Source organism: Cebus imitator, unplaced genomic scaffold (genome assembly GCF_001604975.1).
Source record: "Cebus imitator isolate Cc_AM_T3 unplaced genomic scaffold, Cebus_imitator-1.0 Scaffold3, whole genome shotgun sequence".
In the NCBI taxonomy this organism is placed as follows: Eukaryota; Metazoa; Chordata; class Mammalia; order Primates; family Cebidae; genus Cebus; species Cebus imitator.
In genome coordinates, this window is record NW_016107318.1 from 7,001,869 (window position 1) to 7,023,506 (window position 21,638).

At 37.6% G+C, this 21,638-nt stretch overlaps 1 protein-coding gene across 1 annotated transcript in view; it reads right to left on the minus strand.

Moving 5' to 3' along the window:
* Window positions 1-4,534: 4,534 nt before the first annotated feature.
* The window catches only part of LHX8 (LIM homeobox 8), a 32,040-nt gene continuing 14,936 nt past the window's right edge, over window positions 4,535-21,638 (minus strand). The window contains exons 7-8 of the mRNA XM_017530603.2: window positions 8,937-9,120; window positions 4,535-5,248 (exon numbers count right to left, since the gene is read on the minus strand). Coding sequence (XP_017386092.2) covers window positions 5,172-5,248; window positions 8,937-9,120 — 261 coding nt within the window. The 3' untranslated portion in view covers window positions 4,535-5,171. The remainder of the gene's footprint in view (window positions 5,249-8,936; window positions 9,121-21,638) is intronic.

Consider the following 21,638-nt stretch of genomic DNA (forward strand, 5'->3'; position numbering starts at 1 on the left):
GGAAGGGGAGAATATTTTCCTTAAGGATTTGAGAAGATCTCTTTTTGAATTTGAAGTTATCCTAGGACGCTCAAACATAGAATCTTATTCTGATTGTTTTTTTACCAACCTCATTCAATCCCTGAGTGCTTGCTTGGTGGCAGGAACTGTGGAATGTAATGGAAAGCAAGACAGGAGTTGTTTCTGCCTTCTCAGGAGCCCTCCTATTCTTCACTTTTTTAACATCTTTTTTTCTTCCATTGATATCCCCCATACAAGTGCCCATACACAGTCCATCCTTAAGCTCCACTCTCAGTCCCCTACCAAGTTCAGATCTTTGTGGTAAGTACTCTACTTGATGACCATTTTAAAAAGGAGAAGCAAGTTCCCTGCAGTGGTTTTCACATCCTCTGAGCCTGTGGCAGTCTAATTCTTATGAAACTCAAGGAACTGGGAAAATTTGTTAATTTATTCTCCTAAAATCTCTATATATTTATAAAAGTAATCTGGTGCCCTGGAGAATTCTTGCATATTCAAACCAAAGGCCTAATTATGTTAATTGAAGCTTCCTAAATTTCAATTCTCTTATCTGTTGAATGAGAACATAATGATATACAGAAAAGCATTTGAAAAGTATGAAGGACCATGTAATAAAGGTATCACCATCATCAGCAACAGAGAAAATAGAATACGATAGAGTGCCAGGTACTAAAGTAAAACATTTGCTATCAAGTGAATGAAACCTCATCTGAAAAAAATCCTAATAAATGGTCACTTTAGCCATATATGTAGAATAACAAAAGAAAAAAAAGTCACAAAAGCAGTAGCTTGTGCTTAAATTTAGCTCCTTTATAAGATACTAGTTTTTGGCTGGACATGGTAGCTCATGCCTATAATTCCAGCACTTTGGGAGGACAGGTGGGAGGACTGCTTGAGCCCAGAAGTTCAAGACCAGCCTGTGCATCATATTATAACAAAACCTCATCTCTACAAAAGAAATTTTGTGTGGCGTATGGTTGCATGTGTCTGTAGTTCCAGCTACTTGGCAGGATCACTTGAGCCCAGTAGTTGGAGCCTACAGTGAAGCATAATTGTGCCACTGCACAGCAGCCAAGGTAACAGAGTGAGACTCTGCCAAAAAAAACCAAAAAAAGTACTAGTTCTCTGAAATGCAAACTACAATTTTATATCAATAAATGAAATACAAAGTTTTTATTTTTGATTATAAGATTAATTTCGGCAGGATAGACAAGAGTTCCAAAAACACCTCAAATACTGATGGAGATGTAATTTAGTGCAACACTTGGGGGGCAACCAATGCATTTCAAGAGCCTTTTAAACCTATGCATGCACATCCATTCCACTTCCAAGAATTCATACTGGGGAAATAAGGGTGTAAATAAAAAGGTAGCAGATAGCCATAAAGATGCCATCATGTTGTCATTTAAAATATTAATAGTATAGCATAGTGGTTAAAATTATGGCATCTCGAATCACTAAGTTGCTAAATTCAAATATTGGCTTTGTTACTTGTCACCGAGATAGTGGTCATATCAAATTTTTAATTTCGACGTTTGTAAAATAAGGGTGACAACAGAACCCATTTCACGAAGTTGCTGTATATACATACCAAAATACCTCTGAGGCACTCAAACAGGACATCTTGAAAGCGCTCACAATGTTAGGCTGTATTCATCATAATAAAAAGTTAGATATAATCTATTTAATAAAACTGCTTCATTCAAGCAATATAATACTGTATGTGTTAGTCCATTCAGGCTGCTATAACAAAATATCAGACTGAGTAATTTATGAACAACAGAAATGTACTGCTCACATTTCTGGAGGCAGTTAAGTACAAGATCAAGGCACCAGCATATTCTGTCTGGTGAGGGCATGCTCTTCATAGACAGCACCTGCTGTGTGTCCTCACATGGCTAAAGGGCAAAAGGGTAAACAAGCCCCTTAGGGCACTAATCCCATTTGCAAGGGTTCTTACCTCATGACTTGGTATCTCTCAAAAGCCCTACCTTTTCCACCACATTACGGACTACGTTTTAATACATGAAATTTGGGGGAGACACAGTACCATATATCAATTAAAATGATAGTGTAGATAATATTTGACTTGGAAAGATATTTACTAAAGGGAAAAAGCAGGCTACAAATGTGATTGAATCCAAGTAGATGTTTATTAGGTTATCCAGTGTACCTGAACTTGTTTTGGACTCAGATCCATCTCTCTAAATATTTAGTTGCATCTCAAAATAGTAATAGTCATATAGTATTAATATCAGTTTCTTTACCTTCTTGGGTAAGAGCCGTTGGGAATTTTTCCTACACTAATATGCTTTTGGTATTTATTGTATTGCAAGCTAAATGACTTCTGTTCTAAATAATAAAATAGAAACATTACTTTTGCTAACTGGTAAAGTCATCCATGCCATAACAAAAGTGCCAAGATGGCACCTAATTTAATAATGCTACTAGAGTAATTATACACATAATGTACCACATCAAGAAATACCACAACTATCAGCTTTCAGATGACTGTAACAAATTTTAAAAGCATGAACTGTGATTCTATCTAACAATGTTTATTATGGGATATTCAAAACAGATGTACTTATAATTTACAATAAGTGATGTGGAATTTTAAGAATGACATTTGTCGAATGTAAAACTACTACTAAATGTTAATGCTACCTTGTCCAACTGAAAAGAATCACTTAAAGAGTATAGACTTAGTGTGACTTCCATTTCAATGTTTGAATAGGGTTCTTGATTTGCATTGAAAACAAAAAGAAAACAAAATGCTATACTACCCTTTCACAGTTCATGAATGTCTTCACACCTAAGAGATAGCTACTTGTTACCCAGGTCTTTGCTACTCCAACAATATAAAGCTTTCTTCTTCTAATCTTCACAAAAGCTAACCATTCTGTTTGAAGTAGTATTGTGCTCACATACTTACACTGAATATTACTAGCATGGAAATACTTAAATTCTTTCCTAAGTATTATAAATAAGATCTCTGGCTAGAGATAGCAAAGTCAGAGGCTTGAATGAAACTTCAGCTGAAAAAATCCTAATGAATGCTCACTTTAGCCATACACACAGAATAACTAAAGAAAAAAAAGTCACAAAAGCAGTAGCTTGTGCTTAAATTTATCCTAATTAATGCTCACTTTAGCCATATACACAGAATAACTAAAGGGAAAAAAGTCAGAAAAGCAGCAGCTTGTGCTTAAATTTAGCTCCTTTATAAGATACTGGTTTTTGGCTGGACACGGTAGCTCATGCCTGTAATCCCAGCATTCTGAGAGGACAGGTGGGAGGATTGCTTGAACCCAGGAGTTTGAGATAACATAATGTATTTTTATATATCTATATCTATTTCTTTTCATGATTAACAATTTTATATGCAGGATATATAAATCTCATCCATTTTGATAGCTTGGAACCTCTTTGTTATGAAATTTTACTTCAACTTTGGGCAGCCATCTTTGGAACTAAAAAGGGTGGTGATATGTTTTATAAAAATTCTCTGAACAGAGTCAGAGGATGGTAAGCACAGGAAAAAGATAGCAAATAAAAGTGAATACTCACAATCAGTCACCTCCCAAGCTAAGGGATGTCAGTTATAGTCAGCTGGGTAATGCTGTAACCTGCTAACAGTGCAGTTTTCCTTGGCTTCTGGTAAAGGTAAAGCTGATCTCACCACTTCATGCCCGGGACAGGTAGAAAAAACCCCACAGAGATTAGCATCAGTCTCAAGATCAGATGAATTGACTTCTGGCTACGAAGGGATTTAAACTAGAGTAACAGGTTTAAAAAAAAAAAAAAAAAAACCCTCTTTCTCCCATAGTGAGGCAGGTTGCTTCTGGTTTCAGGCAGGTAAGTTACTTATGTCCACATGATTACTTTCTGGTTGCATTTATGATTACTTGAACAAAATGATAAATACTTTAGTATTATTTCCAGTCTTCAGCCTGATGGAAATCTGCTCAGTTAAACAAAGACTAAAGTTCTAAAAGTCTTTTCTCATGACCTCCTTTCCCCCCTGACTGGTATGTGAAAGACAAAAAATGAGTACTAACTTCTTTAAATCCAAAAATTTGTAATTCCATTGCCACACAAGATAAAGTCCTGGGGTTTAGATTTCAGCTCCGAGAGTCACAATCCCTAAAAAGAATCCACTAAGAAGAAAATGCAAAGAGTTCTTGCTCTAGAAACCTTGCTCATAAACTTCAGATACTTTTAGTTCTCCTTTTTCACTCCTACAGAAATATATTATGGCCCATATTTCATTTCTGGCTCCTAATACCCTCCAAAGGCCATTCTGAAATGCATTCTGCCTTCTCTTTCACATTGATTTTATTAGCTGGCCTAAAAGAGAGTTTTTGCCAAATTAGTTTTAATGTCTTCATTTACTACTCAAATGTACTCATACAACACAGCTCAAAACACAATACTTTTAAAAATTATTAGTTGTTAGATTTTAAAGAGACTAAAGTCAGCTTACTGCTGAAAACACACAAAAAGGACAAATTGATTGAAATTTTCACAAGAATGGAAAATGTTTAATAAACTCAGAATGGTGGGCTTATTAAACTATAGTGTTATTTACAGCCATAATTCATCAACCACAAACACAATAATGTGTTTGCATGGCATGCTACAACAGAAGCTTTATTCAGTTCATTCAGAAAACATTGGCAAAATAAATTTCAGTTGCAAATTCACAGATACAAGCTTTAAAGTATAAAGTTGTATATAACAAAAAATACAGGTAATATTTATAACAATAACTTACAGATACAAACTAATGATAAACTACAATTTCACAAAAGATTGTAAACATTTTGCACACTTGTCAGTCCTTTCTTTTAGGCAAAGTGCTCTTTTGATGGCAAATAAATTAACAGATACACACTAGAGTGAACTATTTCCAGACAATACAAAAAATGTTTTGATTTGTTTTCTTCTTGTAAACATAAGTTTTACAAAAATGAAGAATCAATAAAAGTGTCTTGCAGGCCAACTACAGATACATACCTGGGCAGCAAAGTGATGTTGGAAATGCTTTACGTGTTAAATAAAAAATTAACAGTAATATCTTTTCAATGGTATTTTATACATAAGAAACGACAAATTCATATCCTTAATCAATTCTATCCCTGAAAAAAGAATTAGGTATGACTTATTGGCAGTTGTGTCATTGAATGGGGTAACAAGGGCTGGAGTCCAAGAGTTGTTGGTGAATGAGCTACAAAATAGAAAGAAATTTGTGGATCAGTTTTGTATGGTGAATAAAACTGATTTATAAACAAACAAAAACAATCCAAGGCAATGTTTTCATCACTCATTGTAGCTGAGGGCACCAAGCTACACTCATTCCACTCACCTCAGCTGCAGCATTAACATTCAGCATAGTAAGAGTCCAGGAACAGATTTACCCCAAAATCTTTATTTGGGGCCACAGTATTTTGCCACTTTAATGTCCTCCATCCATACCCCATTCACTGCACTTCACTCTACAGCTAGAAAGGGATGGGTTCAACTTCAGAGATGCTGCTGGCTTTCTCATGAAGGTGTTTGTATAGGACGATCTTCCTCAAGTTTCTTTCATTAATGTTTAATTACCTCCTCCCTAGGCATACATCAAAACACACTGGACTCAGGCAACACTACTGTCTTTCATGTGAACACAATCAATTTTAATACTAGTATAAGTAAATGGCAACAATGGTACAGGCTCTGATTTTTTACTAAACCAAAACTTGGAAGTTTCTGCTTTCAGCAAGGGCTACGTTGCTTCAAACCAAACCTTTCTCTGAGACCATCTAGGAAATCTGGATAAAACTTTAAAAAATCTGTTTGAAGGCATCTGAAAGACACTTAAGTATTGAGGACTTACAAAGTCAAGTCCCAGAATGGAGGGAAAGGAAATAAGGATGCTTTTTCTCCCACAAGGATGATGACAATTTAAAACAAAACAAATGTCTGATAGGCTGAGAAGTTTAGCAGAGCATTCAGAAGTTAGACTTTGGCAGAGTGGTGAGAAAATTCAAGAGCAGGGCCCGCTGAGAAGGAGAAGCCTTAGTTAAAAACGACAAAAGAAAACAAAACAGGGATTCATTTGTGATTCCAAAGGGCTAAATCAAAGGAATAGTAAAACAAAAATATACCAGCCCTCCTGAGGATTGGTGCCTGATTGGATTAAGTTGATTTCGCCTTGTCCTGACTTTCTGGGAGTAAAACTAACCTTCTCTAGCGGAAGGTTATCATTCAAAGTCTCAAATTATTTTTATTTTTCATATTCAACATCTGAAATGCAACAGCAAATAACAAGACAAATAATAAGACATGACTGACTTGAAAGAAAATAGGAAGAAAAAAAATAGACCCACCAAAGATCCATATATTGCAGTTATCAGACATGAGCTTTAGTATCACTATAATTAGTATAACAATTTAAATAAGGATAAAGTGACAAAATGGATGATTTCAGAATATAAACGGAAACCTTAAAACTGAAAAACACAAATAAAATTAAGAACTTATTGGATGATTTTTTTTTACAGGATATTAGATATAGAGAGTATTAGTGAACTAGAAAAATTGTTCAAAAGAAAATGTGAAATTTTTTTCATAGGAACAGAAACAATATTTAAGGAGACAAAAGCTGAGAATTTTCCATAATGAAAGACATCAAACTACATATTCAAAAAGCACACCTAGGCACAGTATGATAAAACTTTTACAAGACAAACACAAAGAGAAAAGTTGAGGAAAAAAGATTTATTTTCAAAGAAGCAAGAAGGTCAATATCTGACTTTACCAATAAATGGGGCCAGGTTAACTAGCTTCCATATGCAAAACAAATAATGAAAATCAGAAGACAAGGTACTTATAACTTCAAAGTGCTGAAAGAAAATAACTAACAACCCAAATTTCTACGTATAGAGAAAATACCACTTACAACTGCATCAAAAGAAATACTTAGAGAAGATGTGCAAGATTAATAAACAGAAAACTCTAAATCATAAGAGATGATTTAAAGATGATCTAAATAAATGCAAAGACATACTAAAGTCCATGGTATGGAATACTGTTTAGATGGCAGTTTCCTAAAATTGATCAATATAGTTGCTGTAATAGACTGTATCAAGATCTTAATTGCTTTTCCTTTTGGGGTGGAAATTGACAAGTAGGTAAATTTTACGAAAATACAAAGGGCCAAGAAATGGGCAATACAAACTTGAATAACAACAAAATAGGAAGAATTGTATTATCAGATATTAAGAATTATAGACCTAGCATGATAAGAATGGTTAGGTAGCAACACAAAAATAAATAGACCAATAAAACAGAAAGTACAAAAATTGACACAAGGGGACACTTGATTTATGGCAAATGTGTCTGTACAGAGAAGCTTGAAATTTTCTATTTTCATCAACATAACAAAAAAGCTTCACTTCCTATCTCATACCACACACAAAATTCAATTCCAAATGAACTGTAAATCTACGCAAAGGTAAAACAAAGTTTCTATATGATATCATAAAAGATATATCTTCATTATCTTTGAGTAGAAACAATTTCTTTCACATGTCACCAAAAAAAGGACTGCTCATGAAGGAAGTATGAAATAAACTACATTAAAATTAGGAACTTGTGCTCAATGAAACACTCCATTAAGAGTAGAAAAAGCGAACCTACTGAGCAGGAGAAAATATTCTAAGCACATATAATTATCAAAAATTATATGCAGATTATGTCAAGAACTAAGGCAGATCAATTTAAATAATAATAAAGACAAGCCAGTAGGTCAATAGACAGAAAGACTTGTACATCTCTTCATAAAAGAGAATATACAAATGCCCGATGAAAAAATTCTCAGTCATCAGGGAAAGGCAAATTAAAATATTATTGCACTACACTATCATCAAATTTGCTAACATTAGGAAGTTATACCATACCAAGTGTTGGTGTACCTTGAACCTTGCTGCTGGTCAAGGTGTAAACTGGTTCAACCACTATGAAATACTGTTTGTCAGAATGACTGAAGTTGAGCATACACGTAGCTCATGACCTCATGTGCCACTCCCAGGTACATATCTAATAGAAATGTGAATTAATGTGCACAAAAGGCATGTACAACAAAGTCCATAGCAGTAAATTCATGAAAGCACAAACTGGAAAAAACACAAATATCTATCAACCAGGAAACAGAAAAACTGTGGTATGTTCCCACAGTGGATTTCTGTATAACAATGAAAACAAATAACTGATTCTCACAATAATATAGGTGAATCTCACAATGTAATTGAAAGAAGTGAGACACATAATACATTCTGTATCGTTCAAAAAAGGGCAAAACTAAAAGATGGTTTTAGAAGTCAGTGCTATGTTACTTTGGGAGAAAAGGACAATAATTAGAAAAAGGCATAAGAGAGGCTTCTGAAATGTTAATTAAGTCTGCTACTTTTTTTGGGCAGTATCTATATGGATACATTCATTTTATTAATTCATCAAGCTGTATGGTTATTACATATGCACTCTTTTAAACGTATGATTTGCTTCAATTAAAAAAAATTTTTGTAGCAAAACTTATTAAACTCCCATCTAAAGTTCTGAGTGTGAACACTTGCTCTGATCATAATAAAGTATTTAAGCACATATTGGTAAAAACAAAAAAATTTCTGAGTAAAAATCAAGCATTAAGAGTCATTATCAATATTTGCAACTTAGCTGCAAAGTGAGTATTAAACTTCTTCCTTAAAATGTAATCACAGAAGTAAAATGTTTTGTTCCCTACTGTACCCCCCACAATATTTTTCAGCTACTACTGAGGTAATATTTCAAAATGTGAATTGTATCAATAATCTAATACTAGAAGTTACCAGTTGTTGATTGCTTGGGAGACAGCTGTTAAATGTTGGGATACCTACCATCCATATAACTATGCAGCGCAGTTAACATTGTTCCATCTTGGGGCACGTAGGCAGAATAAGCCATTTCTTCTAACATGGGTGGAGACAGCCTGGAGGGTGGGACTGCTGTGACTGGGGCAGAGGAGGAGTGATTAGGACTGACATGTTTCTTGTGGCGTGCTCTACAATTCTGAAACCACACCTGAGAAGGGAGAAAAGCAACGGAAGTAGGTAGATCACACACCAGCTTCCAAGACATTACCAACTCAGTTTAAAAATGAATGTGACCTCAATCACACTACCACACAAGCACAGCATAAATGTAAATAGGCTTTTTTAAAAGTTCTATGTGAAAGAAACATTTTGGTCCAAATAACAATGGTCATTTTTCTTGCTCAGGTGACAGTTCTCTGGTGATTTACTTAAAAGCCAATTCTATTTAAGTGGGAAAGGGGACTGATTGCTTATGGGATTCTGGTCTGTTGAATTTGAGTTGGCCAAATCTTAAGGTTACCCCTTGAATGCAATTATTAACCTCTATTAGATTTGGCTGGGTGCTGTGGCTCATGCCTATAATCCCGGCACTTTGGGAGGCCAAGGCAGGCAGATCACGTGAGGTCAGGAGTTGGATACCAGCCTGGCCAACATGGTGAAACTCTATCTCTACTAAAAATACAAAAGTTATTTTTAGTAGAGATAGGGTTTGGGCATGGTGGCTGTAATCCCAGCTACTCGGGAGGCTGAGGCAGGAGAATCAAGTGAGCCCAGGACGTGGAGGTTTCAGTGAGCCATTTTCATGCCACTGTATTTCAGCCTGGGTGATGAATATTTGTATCTGTTCAAAAATAAAACAAAAGCCAAAACAAAAAAAATACCCAAAAGTTCTATTAATTTTAAAAAATAAAAATAAAAGCCATTTCTATACTAAAAGAGCATCTTCCACAGAAAAGGCAGGGAAAGGCCTCAAGAATTCCAGAGAAATCTCCCTGGTTTTACTACTGGCATTTAGGACAAAAAGAAAAGCAGAAAAATCTCTTTTAATAAGAACTTAAAATAAAAAAAAAAAGACTACTGAATGTATTCTTAGACACCTGCTGGACTTATTTCAAATCCTTGTTCAAACGACTAAAATCCCTACTGAGAAAAACCTTTCTACAAACCTCTTGATTCAGTTATTCCAGTCACATTTTAACCTGCTGAGTTCAATTTCATCTTGGTGAATACATAGGCTATTCTCAAAGAAGCATGTTAAGGTCAGGTCTATAATAGGAAAAAACTCATAATATTTAAGTAGAATTATAGACAAGCACATCCACTGGTGAGAGTTCACAAAATGTAAAGTTCTAACCACCCTGCTGGCCACTCTACTACAGAAATAAAGGAAGCAAATTCGGGGCAAGACATCCAGGTCAGGGCAAGTAAGTCTAGACTGCCCAGAATGCTTCCAGTAACTAATATGCCTGTGTTTGAATTCCCTGCCAGATGACAAAACTTGACCATAGAGTGTTACTTTATTAAAATACTGTATCACTTATTTTCCATCACTCCAAATAATTCTGTCATGAGAAGAAAGAGAGGTGAAGGGATAAAAACTTAGCATGAGAATATTTTGGGGATATAAAACCAGGGAAACACCAGGGGTGTAAGTCTGTTCAAGGCTGGTGATGGGGCCTTGATGGCACAAGGGAATCAGGACTAATTAATGTGGAACAAAAGGAAGCTGCAAAGAATTTATAAGAAAAAGCTGGCCTGACTTCAAAAACACACCCCGCACCTGACACTCAAAAATAGAAGGTTGGCAAAGTGTACTCTCAAGGGTGATTAAAACTAAAAGAAAGAAAATTAATAACTTAGTGGGATACATAGCCTTGAGCAGGTGGCTGTAATGCAGCACCTAAGGAATGTTTCTGGGACAAGACTTAGACATGTATCAAGGAAGATGAGTGGGAAGTCACAGCCTCCCCACATCCCTATTCTCTGGAGTGTTAGAGAGACTCGGAGGCCCCAAAACTCCACAGTTCTGCCCATAGGCTCTGGAACAATAGATGTCACTACTAACACTAGCCTCACCCAAACAAGATGACACTACTCAAACATTCTCCAATGTGTACGGGGGAACTGCTGCCACCTGCCTTTTTCCCTTATGGTACCTAGAAGACACATATGCCAGAGGATTACATAAAACCTAAAACATGTTTCATTATGGTTCCCAGAGTTTCTTCAAAGTATCTTTTTGTCTCCAATAAATTATATATTGAATGGAACCTACGCAGTTGTAAAACAACAGAAACACCATCTTTTGATTCAAAAAAACTCAAACTTTGTAAATAAACATGAAGAAATTATGATATAAACAGCAGTATAACTATCTTAATACTGAACAAGCAGCTTTCTTGGAAAGGTCATCCAGAGGTAATCAAGCAGAGAGAGGTCTGCAAATGCAAGGTGTCATGTAACTGGTAGAGCAAAAGTATAAAAGTTCCAGACATCAGAAAATTGCTTCTGGCATGAATGCTACCCAGCATCAGAATCAAATACAAGTCCTTTTGACTCTCTTCACTGACAAAATTTCCTCCTTCTGCTTTGCAAACCTCCAATAAGAGTTAAAATTTCCCGAGTAACTACTTTAAATTTTTAGAATTCCAAATCATAAACTAAGCTGAAATCAGGCCATGTAGATATACTGGAAAAGCAAAATACTAACACATAGAATAAATCCTTCAGAAAGCCCAGAAAAAAAGCCAAATATAATAATTTTGTATATGACAAAGATGGGATTTTATTTAAAAAGCATGGTTCACTGGTTTAGGGAAAACCAACAGTTTATCATTTGAAAGAGAGGAAAAAAAACAGATAAATTCCTATCTTCCATGGAATCAAGCCAGATAAATTAAAGTTTGGGTGTAAATAATTGAAACAATAAAAGTGTAAGAAAACAAAAGGCAACATTGAAATACTCTATAGATAGGGAAGCATAAGAAAGGCCAAAACTATCAAAAGACTGAGAGATTTAAACACACAGAAACATTAAAGTTCTATAAAGAAAAACTAAAAAGGAAATTGATGAACTGTGAAGTTTAACATGGTATCAAGTAAGATAAAGAGACAATAACCCAACAGAAAAGTGAGTAAAAATATATGGTCTTGGTTGGAGGATCCAAGATGGTCAAATAGGAACAGCTCTAGAGTGCAGTTCCCAGCAAGAACGATGCAGAGGGTGAGTGCCCACCACATTTCCAAACAAATTTTCACTGCCCGCAGACCAGGAGATTCCCCAGCCAAAAAGTGCCAGGAGTTTTCAGCATGGCGATTTCAGATGATGCCGGGTTGGCACACAGAAACTCACACAAATCTGGGCAGCCATTTTAAGTGGTGCCTTGAATGCCTGGAGACAGAGCCGCCCGTTCAACTGAAAGGGAGTGGGCAGAGACAGGGAGCCAGGCAATCTGGCTTAGTGGGTACCACCCCCACAAAATAAGCAATCTGAAACCCTCTGGATTGAGAGTTTCGCAGCAAGCACAGCTGGATCTAGGAGGGTCCCACTCAGTGCGGGGAAGGGCAACCACCACTACCAAGGCAGTCCACCAATAACAAGTCAGTCCACCGATACTGAGGCAGTTCACACAGCAGCTGAGCAGAGCCTGTGGCAGCTCAGCAATGCCTCTGCTGGCAGACTGTGACTAGACTACTCCGTGTGGGGCAGGGCATCTATGAAAAAAGGCAGCAGCATGACAAGAACTTATAAATAAAGCCAACCTTCCTAGGCCAGAGCACCTGGGAAAAGAGGCTGTTATGAGTTCTGCCACAACAGACTTAAAAGTACCTGCCCAGCTGCTCTGCATGGAACAACGGAGCTCTCAGCACAGCACTTGAACTTCTATAAGGGACTGACTGTCTCCTCAAGCAGTCCCCAACCCCCATATGACCAAAGAGACAACTCAGAAAGGAGAGCTCAGGATGACATCTGGCAGGTACCCTTCTGGGATGAAGATAATAGAAGAAGAAACTGGCAGCAACCCATACTGTTCTGCATCCCTCGCGGGTGATCCCCAGGCAATCAGGGTCTGCAGTGGACCTCCGGCAGTACTGCAGCAGAGGGGTCTGACAGTTAGAAGGAAAATGAAAAAAATGGAAAGAAATAACTTCATCATTAACAAAAAGGATGTCAACTAAGAGACCCCATCCAAAAGTCACCAACTACAAAGGCCACAGGTAGATAAAGTCACTAAGATGGGAAGAAACCAGTGCAAAAAGGATGAAAACAACAAAAACCGGAATGCCTCTCCTCCTCCAAAGGATCCCAACTCCTCGCCAGCTAGGGATCAAAGATGGATGGAGAATGAATCTGATAAATTGACAGAAACAGGCTTCAGAATGTGGGTAATAACAAACATCTCAGAGCTAAAAAAACATGTGCTAACGCAAAGCAAAGAAACTAAGAACCTAGGAAAAAGGTTAGATGAGATGCTAACTAGAATAAACAGCTTAGAGAAGAATATAAACTACTTGATGGAGCTGAAAAACACAGCACTGGAACTTTGCAAAGCATACACAAGTTTCAATAGCTGAATCGACCAAGCAGAAGAAAGGATATCAGAGATTGAAGATCAACTTAATGAAATAAAACAAGAAGGCAAGAATAGAGAACAAAGAGTGAAAAATGAACAAAGCCTCCAAGAAATATGGGATTATGTGAAAAGACCTAATCTACATTTGGTAGGTGTAGCTGAATGAGACAGAGAGAATGAATCCAAGCTGGAAAACACTCTTCAGGATATTATCCAGGAAAACTTCCCCAATCTAGCAAGCCAGGCCACCATTCCAGGAAATACAAAGAACACCACAAACATATTCCTCAAGAAGAGCAACCCCAAGGCACATAATCATCAGATTCACCAGGGTTGAAATGAAGGAAAAAATGCTAAGGGCAGCCAGAGAGAAAGGTTGGCTTACCCACAAAGGGAAGCCCATCAGACTCACAGTGGATATCTCTGCAGAAACCCTACAAGCCAGAAGAGAGTGGGGGCCAATATTCAACATCCTTAAAGAAAAGAACTTTCAACCCAGAATTTCATATCCAGCCAAACTAAGCTTCATAAGTGAAGGAGAAAGAAAATCCTTTATGGACAAGCAATTGCTGAGAGATTTCACCACCACCAGGCCTGCCTTACAAGAGCTCCTGAAAGAAGCACTAAGCAAAGAAAGGAAACAACCAGTACCAGCCACTCCAAAAACGTACCAAATGGTAAAGACCATCAACACAATGAAGAAAATGCATCAACTAACAGGCAAAACATCCAGCTAGCATCAAAATGGCAGGATCAAATTCACACATAACAATATTAACCTTTGTAAATGGGCTAAATGCCCCAATCAAAAGACACAGGCTGGCAAATTAGATAAAAAGTCAACACCCATTGGTGTGCTGTATTCAGGAAACTCATCTCACATGCAAGGACACACATAGGCTCAAAATAAAGGGATGGAGGAAGATTTCTCAAACAAATAGCAAATGAAAAGCAAAAGCAGGAGTTGCAATCCTAGTCTCTGATAAAATGGACTTTAAGCCAACAAAGATCAAAAGAGACAAAGAAGGGCATTACATAATGGTAACAGGATCAATGTATCAAGAAGATCTAAGGAACCTAAATATATATGCACCCAATACGGGAGCACCCATGTACATAATGCAAGTTCTTAATGTCCTACAAAGAGACTTAGACTCCCACACAATAATAGTGGGAGACTTTAACACTCCCTGTCAATATTAGACAGATCAATGAGACAGAAAATTAACAAGGATATCCAGGACTTGAACTCAGATCTGAACCAAGTGGACCTAATCGGCATCTACAGAAATCTTCACCCCAAATCCACAGAATATACATTCTTCTCAGCACCACAACACACCTACTCTAAAATTGACCACGTAATTGGAAGTAAATCACTCCTCAGCAAATGCAAAAGAATGGAAATCATAACAAACAGTCTCTCAGACCACAGGGCAATCAAATTAGAACTCAGAATTAAGAAACTAACTCAGAACCACACAGCTTCATGGAAACTGAACAATTGGCTCCTGAATGTCAACTGGATAAACAATGAAATGAAGGCAAAAATAAAGATGTTCTTTGAAACCAATGAGAACAAAGGCACAATGTGCCAGAATCTCTGGGACATATTTAAAGCAGTGTTTAGAGGGAAATTCATAGCAATAAATGCCCACATGAGAAGGAAGGAAAGATCTAAAATTGATACTCTATCATCAAAATTGAAAGAGCTAGAGGAGCAAGATCAAAAAAACTCAAAAGCTAGCAGAAGATAAGAAATAACTAACATCACAGCAGAATTGAAGGAGATAGAGACAAAAAAAAAAACCCTTCAAAAAAAAAATCAACAAATCCAGGAGCTAGATTTTTGAAAAGATCAACAAAACAGATAGATTGCTAGTCAGATTAATAAAAAAAGGGGGAAGAATCAAATAGATGCAATAAAAAATGATAAAGGGGATATCACCACTGATTACACAGAAATACAAACTACAATCAGAGATTACTACAAACAACTCTATGCACATAAACCAGTAAACCTGGAAGAAATGGATAAATTCCTGGACACTTGCACCCTCCCAAGCCTAAACCAGGAAGAAGTTGAAACCCTGAATAAACCAATAACAAGGGCTGAAGTTGAGGCAGCAATTAATAGCCCAACCAAAAAAAGTCCAGGTCCAGATGGGTTCACAGCCAAATTCTACCAGACATACAAAGAGGAGCTGGTACCACTCCTGAAACTATTCCAAACAATCCAAAAAGAGGGAATCCTTCAGAAAGCATTTTATGAGACCAACATCATCCTGATACCAAAACCTGGCAGAGACTCAACAAAAAAAGAAAACTTCAGGCCAATATCCGTGAAGAATATAGATGCAAAAATCTTAAATAAAATACCGGCAAACTGATCGCAACAACACATCAAAAAGCTTACCCATCACAATCAAGTAGGCTTCAATCCAGGGATGCAAGGCTTGTTCAACATACAGAAGTCTATAAATGTAATTCACGACATAAACAGAACCAAAGACAAAAACCACATGACTATCTCAATACATGCAGAAAAGGCCTTCAACAAAATTCAACAGCCCTTTTTGCTAAAAACCCTCAATATAGTAGGTATTAACGGAATGTATCTCAAAATAATAAAAGCTATTTATGACAAACCTACAGCAAATATCATACTTAATGGGCAAAAACTGGAAGCATTCCCTTTGAAATGTGGCACTAGACAAGGATGCCCTCTCTCACCATGCCTATTTAATATAGTATTGGAAGTTCTAGCCAGAGCAATTAGGCAAGAAAAAAAAATAAATTAATAAAGGGTATTCAGTTAGGAAAAGAGGAAGTTAAATTGTCTCTATTTGCAGACCACTAGATTGTATATTTAGAAGACCCTATCACCTCAGCCCAAAATCTCCTTAAACTGATAAGCAACTTCAGCAAAGTCTCAGGATGCAAAATCAATGAGCAGATATCACAAGCATTTCTATACACCAATAACACACTAACAGAGAGCCAAATCATGAGCAAACTCCCATTCACAATTGCTACAAAGAGAATAAAATACCTAGGAATATAACTAACAAGAACGTAAAGGACCCTTCAAGGAGAACTACAAACCACTGCTCAACGAAATAAGAGAGGACACAAACAGATGGAGAAATATTCCATGCTCATTGAAGAGTCAATATCGTGAAAATGGCCATACTGCCCAAAGTAATTTATAGATTTAATGCTATCCCCATCAAGCTACCAATGACTTTCTTCACAGAACTGGAAAAAACCACCTTAAACTCCATGTGGAACCAAAAGAGAGCCCACATAGCCAAGACAATCCTAAGCAAAAAGAACAAAGCCAGAGGCATCACCCTACCTGATTTCAAACTGTACTGCAAGGCTACAGTAATCAAAACAGCATGGTACTGGTACCAAAACAGAGATATAGACCAATGGAACAGAACAGAGGCCCTGGAGGCAATGCCACACATCTACAACCATGTGATCTTTGACAAACCTGACAAAAGCAATGGGGAAAGGATTTCTTGTTTAATAAATGGTGTTGGGAAAGCTGGCTAGCAGTGTGCAGAAAGCAGAAACTGGACCCCTTCCTGACACCCTACACTAAAATTAACTCCAGATGGATTAAAGACTTAAACGTAAGACCTAACATCATAAAAACCCTAGAAGAAAACCTAGGCAAAACCACTCAGGACATAGACGTAGGCAAGGACTTCATGACTAAAACACCAAAAGCATTGGCAACAAAAGCCAAAATAGACAAATGGGACCTAATTAAACTCCAGAGCTTCTGCATAGCAAAAGAAACAATCATTAGAGTGAACCAGCAACCAACAGAATGGGGAAACATTTTTGCCATCTACCCATCTGACAAAGGGCTAATATCCAGAATCTACAAAGAACTAAAACAGATTTACAAGAAAAAAACAAACCCATCCAAAAGTGGGCAAAGGATATGAACACTTTTCAAAAGAAGACATATATGGGGCCAATAAACATATGAAAAAATGCTCATCATCACTGATTATTAGAGAAATACGAATCAAAACCACATTGAGACACCACCTCATGCCAGTTAGAATGGCGATCATTAAAAAATCTAGAGACAACAGATGCTGGAGAGGATGTGGAGAAATAGGAACACTTTTACACTGTTGGTGGGAGTGTAAATTAGTTCAACCATTATAGAAGACAGTGTGGCACTTCCTCAAGGACCTAGAAATAAAAATTCCATTTGATCCAGCAATCCCATTACTGGGTATATATCCAAAGGATTATAAATCATTCTATTATAAAGACACATGCACACGTATGTTCACAGTGGCACTGTTTACAATAGCAAAGACCTGGAACCAACCCAAATGCCCATCGACAATAGTCTGGCCAAGGAAAGCCTGGCACATATACACCATGGAATACTATGCAGCCATAAAAATTGATGAGTTTGTGTCCTTTGTAGGGACATGGATGAATCTGAAAACCATCATTCTCAGCAAACTGACACAAGAACAGAAAATCAAACACTGCATATTCTCATTCATAGGCGAGTATTGAACAATGAGAACACTTGGACACAGGGAGGGGAGCACCACATGCTAGGGTCTGTTGGGGGGGGGACAAAGGGAGGGACAATGGGAGTTGGGAAGGTTAGGGAGGGATAACATGGGGAGAAATGCCAGATGTAGGTGACAGGGGGATGGAGGCAGCAACCCACATTGCCATGTGTGTACCTATGCAACAATCCTGGCAGAATAAAGTTGTACGAACTTTCTGGAAGGCAAAGAAATTTCATGTTTGTATAAAGGCTCTACAAGTGTTTTATCTTTTGGCTTAACAATCTCACTTCCAGAAATTTATCCTAAGGAAACTATTGAACAAGCATGCAAGTAGATATACAGTGTTGCTCATGGCAGCATTTTATGATAGTGAAAAATTGGAAACTAAATAAATTATACTATGCTCAATATATGTAGCCATAAAAAAATGTGTAAATCTTAGTATGGAAGGGAATTCCCAGTATACTAATTGGAAGAAATAGCAGTATTTTACTCTGTCTCTATACAACATAAAAGTCATAATTCACTTATCTGAAAGAGTATGTGAACAACTATTGTATCTGGATGCAGTGTGTGTGGGAAAAATCACTCATCTTTATTCTTTGACTTTAGTATAATGATACTTTGCTTCATTACAAATGTCTTAGTAAGCATGTTTGTAACTAGGACATGTGAAACTCTCCATGTGCCAGACCACTGTTTCCCCCTATCTTTGGGTGACCTAGTTTGCATATTAGACTGAGAAGAGGTCTAGTAATAAAAACTCATTTTTCTTACCAAAATATTGTGCCCAATGCTAGGAAGAAGGCTGAGGGAAAGTATGATTACTATTTAAGATCACAGTAATTAATTCTTAAAAAATACTCTGAAGGGCTATAACATATAGTAAACCTATGTATAGATACAAAAATAATATACACATATGCATGCTAGTACTCTTTCCTTTGGAATCATATCAAAAATATTTAACATCCAACCTTTACATATTAAAAACCAATATCCAAAATATATTCTCCAAATTGTAGGGCTTAGGACAAAGTTAACTTGCTCATAATACTAGTAGCCTAAATACCTGGAAATTACATGACAGGTGTCTGCCTGTGATCCTTAGTCCTTCAAATATGAAAAGCTTTAAGAAAACTTTCCTTGTTTCCAACTTCAAAATCATCTAAAACATAACAGTCATGCATCTGACTTACCTGAAGCTATTATTGTCATGAACATAGAGTTTTAAATTAGAGGGAACCATTACCCCATTGTCTGAACTACTTCTCAAAGAAAACTGCACTCCCAGGTGTAGGAAGTTCCCCATCTTCACTGGTAGTTCATGTCATTTGTGTAGGCTTTCAAAAATGACAAAATTCATAATGTGTGAACACCGGTGCCTTTTTCTACATTCCATTGCAGGGAAGCCTGTCACGAATATTTAGAGATGCCTACTTTGCATATTACTCTTTCCTTTACCTTCTCCGGGCCTTATCTCCAGATAAATATCCCTGCTTCCTTTAATATTATGACATGATCTAAATCTTTCACACTCCTGGTAGCCTTTAAGGTAGTATGTTTTTCAGATTGGTTCTTTATTAGCCCCTTCTCAAAATCTGGCACTCTGAAATAAGCACAATAATCTGGGTATCTGAAAAGTGCTGAGGTGGCAGAAATTGTCTCCTAAGATAAGTCTCATTATCCTGCAGTCAATTAAAACACTGGGAACCCTAGGTCTTTAGAGAAGCTGCAGTACCATCAGGTCTTTTCCATCTGCTTCTTTGTACAGATGATTTGTTAATTACAAAACATTTCAGGCCTATGGAAAAATAAGTACCTGTGTATCAACCACCCAAATTAAGAAACAAAATATAATATGTGCAATGAAGACATTTACCTTTTCCCTCCCTGAGTTTCATCGTGTCTTTTATGGTTACTTGCTTTCATTCCTTTAAATATTTGAACTTCCAGTGTTATTTAAAATTATTTTCCAGCTGGGCATGGTGGCTCACGCCTGTAATCTCAGCACTTTGGGGAGGCTGAGGCAGGTAGATCACAAGGTCAAGAGTTTGAGAACAGCCTGGTCAACATGGTGAAGCCCCACCTCTACTAAAAATACAAATATTAGCCGGGTATGGTGGCATATACCTGTAATCCCAGCTACTTGGGAGGCAAGGCAGAACAATTGCTTGAACCCAGAAGGCAGAGGTTGCAGTGAGCTGAGATGGCACCACTGCACTCCAGCCTGGGCAACAGAGTGAGACTCTGTATGGGAAAATACAATAAAAAATGAAATGAAATAAAATAAAATAATTTTCCATTTCCCTGGTCTCTCTGATAATCTTGACACAGCTGGCCACCTTGTTCTTGAATTCACCCACTTCTTCAGCCTCCATGCTTCTTCTCCACCTTACTCCTTCCTCAATTCTAGCTGCTACTATGTCCCATTTAAATAGAGCCTCTTACCCTGCTCTAAAACCCACTCTTCACCTTTTATACCCCATGATGTCTTTCTAAAGGATATTACCCAAATTCATGTCATTAGATCTCTTTGCTTGAGTCCTGCTCATTCTTTCAAATACCAGTTTATATATGCAACTGCCACCATCACTGCATAATTAGCACAACTATAAGGGTCCTTTCCCTCTCAATTTCCAATCCAGCTTTCTTTTGACTTTCACATTCCTGTCAATGGCACCATTCCTGTGATTACTTTGACTTCAAATTTACAGGTCACTGACTTTTTTGAGGGAGGATCTCACTCTATCACCCAGGCTGGAGTGCAGTGGCGCTATCATGGTTGACTGTAGCTTCAACCTCCAGGACTTAGGTGATCCTCCCACCTCAGCCTCCCAAGTAGCTGGGACTGCAGGTACACACCAGCATGCCTGGCTAATTTTTTTTTTTTTTTTTTGGTAGAGACAGGGTTTTGCCATGTTGCCCAGACTGCTATCAAACTAATGGACTCAAGTGACCTATGTGCCTTGCCCTCCCCCAAAGTGCTAGGATTACAGGCATGAGCCATCGAGCCTGGCTGAGTCATTGACTCTTTGACTCCTCTCTGCTTCTCCATTACACTCACCAAATCTTTCTTGTCTCTCTAACATCCATCATCTGGCATCAGTGGTCAGTCAATAAAATGTTTCACAGTTGGGCATGGTGGCTCACTGCCAATAATTCCAGCACTTTGGGAGGCCAAGGCAGGAGGAATGCTTGAGCCTACAAGTTTGAGACCAGCCCGGGCAACATGGTGAAACTCCGTCTCTACAGAAATTGGAAAATTAGCCAGGCATGGTGGTGTGCACCTGTGGTCCTGGCTAATTGGGAGGCTAAGGTGGAAGGATCACCTGAGCCCAGGAGGTCCCCGCAGTGATCTGTGATTGCGCCACTGCACTCCAGCCTAGGCCACAGCATGACCCTGTTTGAAAAAGTTTCCCAAATGAATTCTACCCCAGTTAAGTGTCTTTTCAAAAACAAACAACAACAACAACAACAAAATCACACTACTTTGCTGGGCATTCCCACATTCCAACTAAGCTGCTACCTCTCTCTAACCTCACTCAACTCCAATTCTTCCCATGTGCTGTCACTACCCCTTTCTTCCCAAA